Source organism: Sesamum indicum, linkage group LG13 (assembly GCF_026168435.1).
Source record: "Sesamum indicum cultivar Baizhima isolate 11 linkage group LG13, ASM2616843v1, whole genome shotgun sequence".
Classification (NCBI taxonomy): domain Eukaryota; kingdom Viridiplantae; phylum Streptophyta; class Magnoliopsida; order Lamiales; family Pedaliaceae; genus Sesamum; species Sesamum indicum.
This window is the reverse complement of record NC_142669.1, coordinates 16012060-16024607: the sequence shown is the minus strand read 5'-3', so window position 1 is coordinate 16024607 and position 12548 is coordinate 16012060. Positions and strand designations below refer to the sequence as shown.

Genomic DNA, 12548 nt, shown 5'->3' with positions numbered 1-12548 from the left:
AATTTCAATCTACAGAGCAACTTCACAACAATGCATAGAAAATGTAAAGCACATAGCCAAGTACATTACATACACTCGTGTATCACTGTTGAAGATCATGACGCTTATTTACAAACCTGACAATTAAACTCTAGATATTCACAAACTAATTCTGCAAAAAATCTTGTGTAGTTCGGGTATATGCTATTCACAAACAGGATTAAGAAAATGAATTAAGATACGAAAGAATGAGCTAAATGTATATGCCCTAAACTATTTGAACTGCTTCTAACACCACTATAGTATATACATTATGGAGGGTACACGATTTAAAAGAAAAAATGAACCAATGGAAAGAAAGTTCTGCAAGAATCAATCAGTTAAGTATCAAGTTCACCAGCATTAAAACTGCTTGTGCTTGAACTTTGAAGTAACATGGGAAGGAAGCATCTTTCCAACACTCTGCTGCCGGGCGGAAGTTGGAGTTTTTGGAAAACCATGCTGTGGGTTAATGTTACCAACACCTTGTTCTAGCTCGAGATGTCTAAACATACCTGGGGTTATCCCTCCGTGATGTGTGGCCATACCGGTGCTACCCCGTCCAACATATGGATTCATATTTATGTCCTGCCTATTAGCAACAGCCCATGCATCCTACAGAAAGTTAGAAGTTAAGAATTGTCATAAGGGATTTCCCGATGCAAGATTATATAAATCAAGAAACCACCATTCTGCTTAGTCATGGCAACATTTACAATAATACCTGTTGCTGCTGCTGCCAAAAGTCAGTCTTAAAAGATGAACTTGAAACACCATCATCATATGGAGTGATGTTGCTGCTCATTGGTGGAAATGATTTGCGCAAGCCATGTGATCGTTGATCAAGGGTACGAAGGTGAGAACTTGGTTGTTTGCTGCACCACTGCTGATTGGCTGATGGGTATAAACCATGGGAAATGTAATAATATGAAGTATGGTGCTCCTGGAAAAATGTAGGAGGAAGTTTCCGGCTGTCCACAGCAACAGATCTTGAAATGAGTTCCCGGTCTTGAGGACATAAGCAAGGTGATACCGCACCAGACAGACCATTAAATGCAGAACAGTACGATGGAGCATATCGTTCATACTTCAGATTTGGGTAATGAGCCAAATTGGACTGCCCAAGTGGTGTTGTCATATGGATGTCTTCGACAGTTATTCCTTGCTTTGCACCAAGCTCTACTATTTGCTTCTCATCAAGCCCTAAGCTCATGAGAAGATTCCAGAGATTCCTCTGTGCTTCTCTTTGGCTGTAAATAATTTGATCTCTTATCGCGATTTCGAATTGAAGTTCAGTGTTAGTAATTCCCTGCAGAGTTGCAGCATATGACTTCAAGGCTCAAACAAATATGCGCGCATGGAGGAAAAACAGGAAATATAACCATGGCTTATGAGCTCTTTCGAAGGGATAATATTTCCTTAAGTTGAAAGACAAGCAACCATTCCAAATTGAAAAGCGAAGAACATCGTATGCGAGCAAAAACAGAAAAACTTATGGATGTAGATGCTTCAGTTGAAGAGAGAAATTACTAAAAAGTGTAGTCCTTAAAGTGAAAGCACAACATGCATGAGGATGCCAGAATTCATGTTTAGATCAAACTGCAATTTTCTAGCAAAATCAAGCATGCTGTAGCATATTGTATTCTGTTTACCAGCAGTCTGTATTGGCTGAGAATGCCCAAATATGTTTTGTTGCCATTATTTTTAATTGCTTCATCAATCATATCTTGTAGCTGACCCCGGCGCTTCTCATTTGCTTCAATTTCCTGAATGATGTAGAAAAATGATAAGCTTTATGTTAGCAGAGGACAAAATTGTAAAACCAGGGAACAATCAGGGGTACAACCTTCTGATAACTAACACCAAGCTCATCATTATCACGAATATTATCAAGAATCAGTTGACGCCTTGTTTGCAAAGCCTGCACAACAACTCCATCATTTTCAATAACCTGCAATCATGAAATACAGGCTGCTTATATTTAGGCCAAACACTAATCTCCATCCAACACAAATGAATTATGTAAAACTTGGATAAATGATGTCTCTAGTAGAAGGCCAAAGGAGAAGAGAAATACAAAAGGCCAGCTATATAACAGAAGTTATAAACTCAAATTTATCCCAGTAACCAATAATCTGGGCGAAGAAGCCACTTTAACCTGCTGTTTTGCAATAGCTTCATCAAGATGCTGGAGTTCCTTTCTATTACGAAGGTTAGTTTCTTCAAGTTCAATCAGAGCCTTCTGTAAATTTATCCTCTCCTGGACATTTTCACTGGTTTCTTGGCTCAGTGCATCTAACCAAGATATTTCAACATCCACTTGTTTTTCAGGAAGCTTAGCATTGAGCAGCGACTCTTTGTCAGCTAATTCCATTCTCAAACGGGTAACCTCACTCTGCAGAGTAAATTGATTTCTCATAGTACTACAAAATGACTCTTATACTTGGAAACATAGATTATAAGAAAATAACAATTACCTGAAGATTGTCAATCATCTTCTGGTAATCTGATACATGAGCATTTATCGTACCTATATTTTTCTGAGAACCATAGTATTTGCTTTATTAGTACATATGTTCCAACAGACAATCAATCTAAACAAACTTATAAGGCAACACACGGGAAACAAGAAGAAAATCATAAGTCAACAAACTAAGTCAAAAGGAAACAAAAAGTTTAGTGCAGAGTTCGTATTCAATGATATAAAAACTATATCCTGATTACGTAAAACTAAATCCAGAATGAGCATCGATCTAACTTAGAAAGAGGTGATAGATAAGAGTATGAACCACTTCAGTTTCTGCTAGTTAAGTAGAATGGCAGAAAGAATCCGTGTAGCCACCCGCAGTTAAGTATATGATGAGGTTTTGTTAAATTAAGACAAAAACATTACAAATCTGTCCTATTAAGCCATTCTGCTTTCATTTTCTCATATGTTCCAAAGCATGTAACCAAAAAACATAAGTAGATAAAAAGTTATGCCTCATAAGCATGTCTTTCCTCATATAAACGTTACGCACCTGGATATGTGTCTTAATTTCCTTTGCTCGGTCAGCATACTTCAAAGTATTGACTGTATGGTGATACTGATTGTCAGCAGGCGAAATAGTGGCAATCATTACTGTCTGAGAATTACCACTCAGGCCATCTTTAAGAATCCGTGTCAACTTGCTGAAGGGAATTTCAGATTAGCTACATTATCAGGAAGGGCGCACAGCACATAATAATCATCGGAGGAATTGCAGTTATACCACACAACCACACACACACACAGAGGGACACGCAGAGAGACAGAGACCTATTGCGGTATGGCACATAAGCTAGTCCCTTCTTCTGGCGCTTTCCCAAAGCATTTATGCAATTTGCCAAAGCAAGAAGTGATCGATTTATATTGGCACCATCTCTCAATTTTTGGCCCCCACTATTTGTTTCAGATGCTCGTTCACTGCATCGTCAATTCTCCAAGAGGTGTTTCTTACCTTTAAAAGAAGAAAATTTTAAAGCATTTGAAATAAATGCTGGATAGAGAAGCAAACCTGCCCGCAAGATCCACTAGTGAAAGTTTTCCTCTGATAACCTGGTTGGGATATTCCTTTTGCTCTTTTCTTGTCACACTTATCTCTAGGACTGCATGTGATCTGTCAAAAAGAGATTACGAATGTATCAACTTAGAAAGGAAGGTTAATGTACTCAAGTAGATTGATCAGGTTATGAATCGAGTTTAAAGAAAATAGTTTGAAGCGAAAGTTATGAAAACTAGTAAAATAGAGGAAATATCACCCACCGTGAGGAAGTTTCGTTAACCTCGGTGCTTTCAGTTTTTCGTCTGCTGTTTCCCAGATTCAAAAGTTCAAGAATCTTGTCAGCTGAATTCACCTGAGTACACCGAGCAATGGCATTAGGGTCAGATGATACGTGTTCTATGTTTTAGTCTAGAGCGTCTTCTCGAACATGATGGTCATACTATGAAGGAATAAAAATATCCATCACATCTCAAACTTTGTATTAGCGTTATTGCATAGATGAAGCATTTGAAAAAATTTAAACTAATTTACTAGTCTCATAATACGAAACAATTTATACTGAAGGACAGATAGAATTACCTTGATACTTCTGAGGCCAGCAACAACTATTCCTTGGTCTGGATCCTCCCTTAATTCCAAGTGACCTGATGACTTTACAAGCAAGTCATAAATGACCTGCAAGAAAATAAAGTCAATACATAGAGTTTTTGGTCAATCAAGTATCCACCATAATATTCTCGAAGAAAATATGTGAATGACCAACCTCATTGTAGACTTCAAGGTATGAACAAGTAACTTCAAAATCATCAGAGCTGTTGTCTTTCTCAATAAGATGAAAGATTGTATTTAGACTGAGAACCATAAGTCCGGGGTCATCTTCAGTTCCAACCATAGTGTATGTTTTCCCACTGAAAGTTTTACAAGAAAAACAAGGGATATCATAAGCCTATGAATTCCTCTCAAGGTAGGATATGAAATCATGTAGCAACTTCATTGTATTTGTTCAACAGAATGGGTGAAAACATTAACATTCCAAGTTCAAACACATCGCTAGCATTTGATTGATTCAGCTCTACATTTTGGACATAGTCCTTCATCCCTAGCAGTCTAATTGCAAATTGAGCAACTAAGAGCCTCATTTGCCAAGACAATTGACATAGTCAAATTAAACAAGAAGACAAGGGGGCAGCAATTTATCAGTGATAAATTCATAAAATAATATTGTTCTAGAAGCAAAGCCACAAAACAAGCTCAGAACCGGAGAGTTACAGCACACGAGTGTAGGGAATTACACACAAAATTATTCAGAAAATTGATTTCATCATCATTAATATCTAGTACTCAGCAAATTAACATACAAAAGTTGATACAAGCTACTGAAGTTGCAAAAATTGCTGAGGGGAACCAATATCTCATAATGACCAGGGCACCATACTTGTTGATATTAAACAAATCTGATTAACGATAACAAAAGAAAGAATACTTAGATACAAACACTTTGAGAGCATATTAGGCAGAAGTTTTTAGGGACTTCAATTCTTGTTCTTTTGATCTGGTGCTTGTGTCTCCTTCTACATTATCTTCTCCACCTAATTCTAATGAAAACCCAAATGGAAGGTAAACATGTGATAAAAGGATGTCAAATACATAAATAAACATCTAAACGAATCAGGATCTTTACACAAAACGATGCCACCATAACCAGAAGAAACAGGAAAACTGGAATGTAGCCTCTGAAAGACGTCTATCATGCATCCCCAATGATCATAACTTAGAAATCTCCTCAAAACACAGCAATAGAGGATGATAAGTTCTATAAGTATCAGTCAATAGATAGATGGTAACTTCTTAAATAGTTCAGTTCCTAGTTCAAACTTCTGCTAGAAAGTGTATGTTGCATCCCATAAACAACAAAACAATCCGATGCATAAAGTTATTTCCTGAGTCCAAATTAAATCAGTGGACCTGGCTCAGGTTTTGCACGACAGTTGAAAGAAAAGAGATAAATACTACTGATATATATTTGGAACTTTGCAGGTTACAGATATATCAGTAGCATTCAGTCAAACAACTTGAGAAGAAGTTGTTTGCATAAGATGGAACCCTAAACGTGCAAATAACTCCTTGAGTTAGTAAAACAAATAGAATAAACCAAGGTTCTCTTTTGCCATTTGCCCAGTTACCACTGCCATTTGCTTTAAAAAATTTCAATACCTCCCAGTGGAACCATAAGCAAAGATAGTTGCATTTAGACCTTGGACAACCCCAACAATTGTGGAACGTATACTTCTCTCATAGACATCCTGAAGAAAGAAGAAATTCATCAATTATCTACATTCAACAAAAAATCCACATGTAGACCATGAATCCAGCTCCACTGGTAATAACATAAAAACATGCATCATCGGTTCAGATTTTTTGACCTGAAACCTAGAATCTCTTAGTTGTTTTGTTTAGAGAGTCATCTTTAATTTTTTAGTAATATTTCACATAAAACAAAATAGGTAAATTGCTGATAACGACCAACCTATAGGGAAAATATAAAGGAAAGATGCAACTTGAACATGCTGAAGGTCAATATTACAAACAGATAAAGAACATGATAAGATTCTACAACAGACACTAGATGAAACCCTCCTCTTAATATTCTGTGGTCAATTAACAGGAAACCATCAACCGTAAGATCCTCAATAACATATCTCCAGGAAACTGCAGTGCTGTGTCAACACTGAGATCAGCCTTCTCCATAATTTTTGTGTCTTGAGACTTTGAGAGCAATAACATATCAGATATCTAATTGCATGAATTAGAACAATTCGTTCATTCTTCCATTTTTTTTGCATACATGTCAGTTGATATAACAGCATTATAGCAGAGGGTACGAAAAGAGGTATTTGATGCATATGGTTTATCTCACCAATTAGAAGGGCATAAATAAACAAAAAAAATAGATTCAAAAACCAGTCATGAAGCAATATAAGAAGGCGCAGATTACACATACCAAATTGGAACAATTAGGGTCAAATGCATAATCAAAAGTGTATCTCCGCTCCTTGGTTCGATTTTGTACGAGTTCCAGGTAGTCCTTCGAAAGGTCAGGATCCAGAACAAGCACTTCCTACATTAACCATAACTTCATATTTCTTGTCCAGAATTACCCAAAAGCATCTTGTTTTCAGTTTTAATTGGAAGTCAAACAGACCTTAGCATTGCGCACTCTAACTATATCCCGACCACGTTCTCGCTCAGTTAATGGCCTACATTTAACAGCCACCTATAACCAACCAATGACAAGGATAAGAAAACTTGAAAAGTAATGGAGAATCAACAAAACAATAATACGAAATGGGGGCAAAAATTCAATAGGACTTCGATGGAACAGATTGAACTAACAGTAAGAGTAGTGGTTTTTTTGGTAGCTGGAGCTGTGATGCTCGGCATACTTGGTTAACATTCGTTTCCGTATTTCACCCAGAACTCTCTTCCAAGCTTCCTCCAACTTAAAATAGCTTCAGTAATTGAAGAAGCGAATTTTCTCCGAAACATGCAATACTAACATATGCCTAACTACCGTAAAAACTCACTATTCACCACAGAATCAAAATATTGAAGTTGAAACAGAGAGCAATACACATATATACACATACATCCAGAAAATAATAACCAAAGCTACACTAACGAATTGAAAAACGAAACAGAATCAGTAAAAAAAAAAATCCCTAGATTTTAACCAAAAACCACCTCCTCAAGCAAAACCAGAAGCATTACACTGTTCCAACCAATGGAAACACAAAAGACAATTCCCTCCCCAAGGTTAAAAAGAAAAAACACCGCTCAAATTCTGCATTCGTCACAAGCAGCACATTCACATCGAACAACGGCGTACACCAATACGCTCTACACCGGAATCGCCAATTCAGCTGAAACAGCTAGATTCTGAGGAAACAGGAAAGAAAACGAACAGGAACAAATGAAAAACCAAAACCAAAACAAAAATTCTAGAAAATCAAAAAAGGAGAATTAAAAAATAAAAAACAAAACATTCGCGTTTGGATTTCAAATCAGAAGAAACGAACATTGGTGGGACGACGGAGTGGAGAGGAAGAAGGGGAAGGGCATTGCATTGAATTGGAGTAATTGGAAATGTTAAATGCTGGAACTTGAGGCGGGTAATAATCAGGGAGAGAAGAGTAGGTTGGGAGTTTTTATGATATATTGATACCCATTTTTGTCCGTATGTGAAATCGGCTTTTGTTGTTCAATTGTGGGAGGGAAGTGTGTGTGTGTGTGTGTGTGTAAAATGTAATGTATGAGCTGGACAGTTGGTTGGTCCTTTGGGTTTGGAAGGTACTTAGGTACATCAAGGGGACCAACAGTTTCTCGTAGTCGTTGGGTCAGCCTCACGCCTCACGTGCCTTGCTCTTCTTTTCCCTTTTCTTTTTTCAAATATATATATATATATATATGTACAAAAAAATATATATATATGTATGTTAAATTATGTCAGAAATATATTAACGTTCGATGCACTTACAAATAATCCCTCTTGATTATTTGACAAATTACCGACACTCATAAATTAATGCATGTCCAACAATAGACTCATTCTGTTTGTTTTTATTGAAGTTACATTTAGATTTTATAATAAACTGCTAAAATTACTCTTTTAAAGTCTGAAGTAGGATTTTACATATTCTTTAAAATATTTTTAGGGATTATTATATTTACCCCCTAATCTATGATTTATTTACACAAATCGTTCATGTATTTTACACAATTATAGAAACTATTCTGGCTAGTCAAAAAAACAGGGTGCATTTTAAAAGAAATAGTAGTTTGTGTAAATTATGTTGGAGTTATAGTGGGTGTAAGTGTAATTTTTTTAAAGAAAAATATTTTATGTATATAGATTATAGGTCAAGGAGTGTAGATGTAATTATCTCATACTTTTACAGATTGACATGTCATTTTTGTAAAAGTAGGCATAAATATACAGGGAGGATATAGGAAGTTGCACAGCATCGAATTTTTTCAAAAACTAAAAAAAAAAATCCCATGAAGGTAAAATTAACTTTTTCATCTTACCATCCGAAATTTCCATAATTATATATCAAAAATCCGTAAAGTATTAATAAATTTTTAAATAATATAAAAAGTATTGTAATTATATCAAATTCAAAAAGATATATATATAAATGTATATATTCGTTTTATATGGTAATCTTATATCCCATATCACAAAAAACATCACCTGGGAGAAGGGGGGCTGGGGTATGACCATCCTAATTTGTCTCGTGTGCCCATTTCGCCACACCGTGTGCAAACTTGTTACATAACCAAGAAGGGATGTAATTTACCCTTTTATTTAATTTGTATTAGAGAAAGACTATGTAATATGAACATATTATAATTAAGGTAGTTGCTTTCAAATTGAATGGAGACTTGTGCAGGGGTTTGACTAAGCTAACACACATGAAGACAAACTGCAAAAACATCCACATTTCACAAGAAATCATGGGATTCAAATTTTTAAATAATATCAATTTATATGTATAAATTATTTTTCTCTTTTATAAATTTATACATACATAATAAAGAACATCAATATTATTATATAAGTAATTCTTATTTTTTTTGAAAAGTTACACATTTATCCTAAAAATATCAATAATATTATGGAAACTATCTTTACTTTTTTGTTGCAAAAACAACACCTACTATGCAATAGAAACATCATTCCACACCTATGGTGGAGTTCGCACCCATAATCTCTAAGGTCATGGAACCTCAATTTCACCAATATAGTTAGGCCACATTGACTAAGGGTGTGTGTATGTTTGTAAATGTTTAAATAAATATTAATTTATCAGCTGAAAAGGATTGATTTTATATACAGATGCTACTAGTAAAATTATTTAAACTATATTGATTTAAACAAAAAATTACGAGTACTTCCGTACCAATATCTATAGGTTATTGATAAAATTATAAATATTACGCCCGTTTTTTAAAACACTCTAATTTTAATTTTATTTTTTATATTTTACTTTTATTTTCAATTTTTATAATTTCTTAACTTATACTTCATTCCTATCCCAAAAATAAAAATTATTGCAAACATGCAGGAAATGCCACCGCTTGGATCTCATTTCAAGTAGTTTTTCCCTATATGGTACATTTTGTTAGCCTGACACTTCCATCACACTACACACAGACAAAGATCAGATAAAAATATTAAAATTTGAATAAGGACTACTAAATTTCCACTCTAAATAATTTAAGGATAAAAAATTCTATTTTCCCAATTATTTTATTTTTAATTTATTATAAATTAAATAATTTTTTTTATAATCAATTAATTTTAAGTACTTGCACACGTTAATATATGTGAAAATGTGTATCTTACTATTATAAGGATAATTTAGTCAGAAAAAATTTATTTAACCCACAATAAATCAATAATAAGTCAATTGAGGGTAAATATCCATTTTTATTTAATTTTTTTATTAATATAAATAAATTTAGTAAATTTTAACTAACGAGTGGACATATTTTTTAGACAAAAGTCAATCTCAAGGAATTAGATATAATTTTTCAAATCATAAAAAATTTATATGTAAATTACATCAAACCTCAATAAGGGGAGTATAATTAACCCTTATAATAAAGGCCAAATTGTATATTATCATCATGTGTTTTCAAAAGTCAGCTAAAAGCCCCTTGTGTTCTAGAAATAAGCAAAAAAATCCTTCTATTTTTTGAAATATCATACATTTGCCCTTCACCGTTTATTAAAGCTAACGGTGTTAAATTTTTCGTCAAAAGATTGTTATGCACTTAACAATTATATATTATTTCTTATTTTCATGACTGTTGGAGTTTTTAAATTGCATAACAACCATATGATTTAATCAATACATCTCCACCGTTAGATCTAAATTATTAAGGATTAATATTTAACTAATTTTGATATATATTATATCTATAATTAAAATATAAATTATAAATTATTATTTATAAAAATAAAAATATTAAAATTAACCCCACGCCCTGCTGCCAGGTCTACCTCCCCCTCCCTCGTCGCCCACCTCAACCCGGCCACCAAGCCCCTCTCCCACCCCACTCGTTGTCCACTCCACTCCCTCCCCCCCCCCCCCTCGCTCCCACCTCGCACCGCCTAAAGCAGGGGGTGACCATCCAAGTTACCCATGGCGACCGCAATGCAGCGGCCGCCCAAGTCACCCATTGGCAATTGCGACGCCTCATCGCCGTCTCCCAACTTTTTTTTTTTTATAAATTTAAAAATATATTTAGAAAAAAGAAAATTTGATTTTAAATTAATATTTCATATACTAATAATTTAAATTTATTTATTTATAGTAAATAATTTATTAAAATATATTTAAATTAATTACTAATTAATTTTTTATATATTATTTTTTGTATTGTGATTTTAATTTAACTTTATTTAAGGTATAAACTTATTAAAAAATATATTTTTTGTATTTTAATATTTAAATAAATATATCTAAAATAAAATTATTTAATTTTTGGAGGGATGAAAATGCAAAAAGAATCAATTAAAAATAAAATTAAAATAAATACATTTGATCATAGTAATTTTAAACACAATATAAGAGTATTTGTGTCAATTTTATAGGAAAAATGTCAAAATCCGCCAAAAAGTATCATGCCAACTCGCACCACCTGCAAGTGCACTTCACCTTCCGTTAACTTCTAACGAAAGGAGGATTTTTGTGTAGGATTTTAGAAAATAGAGGGTTTTTTTGCCTATTTCTAAAGTATAGAGGGATTTTTAGCTGACTTTTGAAAACAGAAGGGGTAATATGCAATTTTACCTATAATAAACTCATTATTTACAATACCTATGCTAAGTAGAAAAAATACCTACATGTATAATAAGACTCGAAACTCATATATTCAAAGGTATTCATAATTCCTGCAAGTTGTGTACACACACTTTGATGTTTTTTTATAGATAGATTTAGTACGTGATAACATAAAATCGAGACATGATTTTGATTATGCGTTTTCAATTAATCTCTCCCACGCCTCTTTTGTTTAATTGAAATCTCCAACATATATTTTATTCTGTTTCTCAATTAGTATATTTAAAGATTAAAATCCCATAAGTACTAAGAAAAATGAAAAATAGGATGAAGAGGGGACATGGCTGACTCGGATTCTGACTTGATCTAACTGTTACTGTTCTTGGTCCTAATAATGGCCTGCACATCCCAATTACAACGATGTTGTCTTCCATGCATTATCATCCAGATTAACATATAATATTGTTTTTAAAATTTATCATAATTTTAAAATTATATTCTTTTATAATATAAAGAATGATTTGTTTTTCTATAATAAATTTAAGATGGGTAATCGACAAAAAAATATAGACATAATTACCACCGCTCTCTTTTAAAATTTGATATAATTATATGTAAATTTCATTTTGAAAAATTATATTTAGTACTCTTAACGTTTGTTTTTCATTCAACAAATAGATCATTTCATTAGTCAAAATTCACCGAATCTAGTGATATTAACTAAAAGATTAAATAAAAAATCTATATTTATCTCCAATTGATGTATAACTAACTTATTACAAATCAAACAAATCTTTTTTTTTTATCAAACTACCCTTACAGACGCTAAGGCATAGGCATGTGAGGAGGTACATCTTCACCTTATAAGAGTAGTTTGGTCAGAAAATATCTTTTCTACATGCAATAAATCAGTAGTAAATTAATTGAGGTAAATATGGATTTTTATTTATTATTTTTGTTAAGGAATCTGTTTGTCTGAACAGAAACAAACAACAAGGATAATAGATGTAATTTTTCAAACCACAAAAAAATTATATATAATTACACCAAATCTCATAGGAGAACAATATAATTATTTCAAAAGTATAGTATATCTCAACCACTAATCAAGTGGAATGAAGACTGAAGTACTCGAAAACTTATTTCGGACTAATTA

The 12548-nt window shown here is 33.3% G+C and overlaps 1 protein-coding gene across 2 annotated transcripts; it reads right to left on the bottom strand.

Moving 5' to 3' along the window:
• Positions 1–10: 10 nt before the first annotated feature.
• On the bottom strand, positions 11–7820 carry LOC105158559 (kinesin-like protein KIN-8B). Of its 2 annotated transcripts, XM_011075346.3 has the most exons (17): positions 7619–7820; positions 6936–7478; positions 6745–6816; positions 6544–6660; positions 5757–5845; positions 4306–4450; positions 4122–4217; positions 3803–3894; positions 3555–3656; positions 3317–3463; positions 3039–3189; positions 2496–2558; positions 2177–2413; positions 1865–1969; positions 1671–1784; positions 743–1327; positions 11–633 (listed from the first exon to the last, which is right to left on the bottom strand). In XM_011075346.3, the coding sequence occupies exons 2-17, from the start codon at positions 6981–6983 to the stop codon at positions 382–384; spliced, it is 2415 nt and encodes an 804-aa protein (XP_011073648.1). In that variant the 5' UTR covers positions 6984–7478; positions 7619–7820; the 3' UTR covers positions 11–381. The 2 variants fall into 2 exon arrangements, with proteins under 2 accessions (XP_011073648.1, XP_088733357.1); XM_088877231.1 differs by lacking the exons at positions 6544–6660; positions 6745–6816; positions 6936–7478; positions 7619–7820 and having other exon boundaries at positions 5757–5881.
• Positions 7821–12548: the final 4728 nt, after the last annotated feature.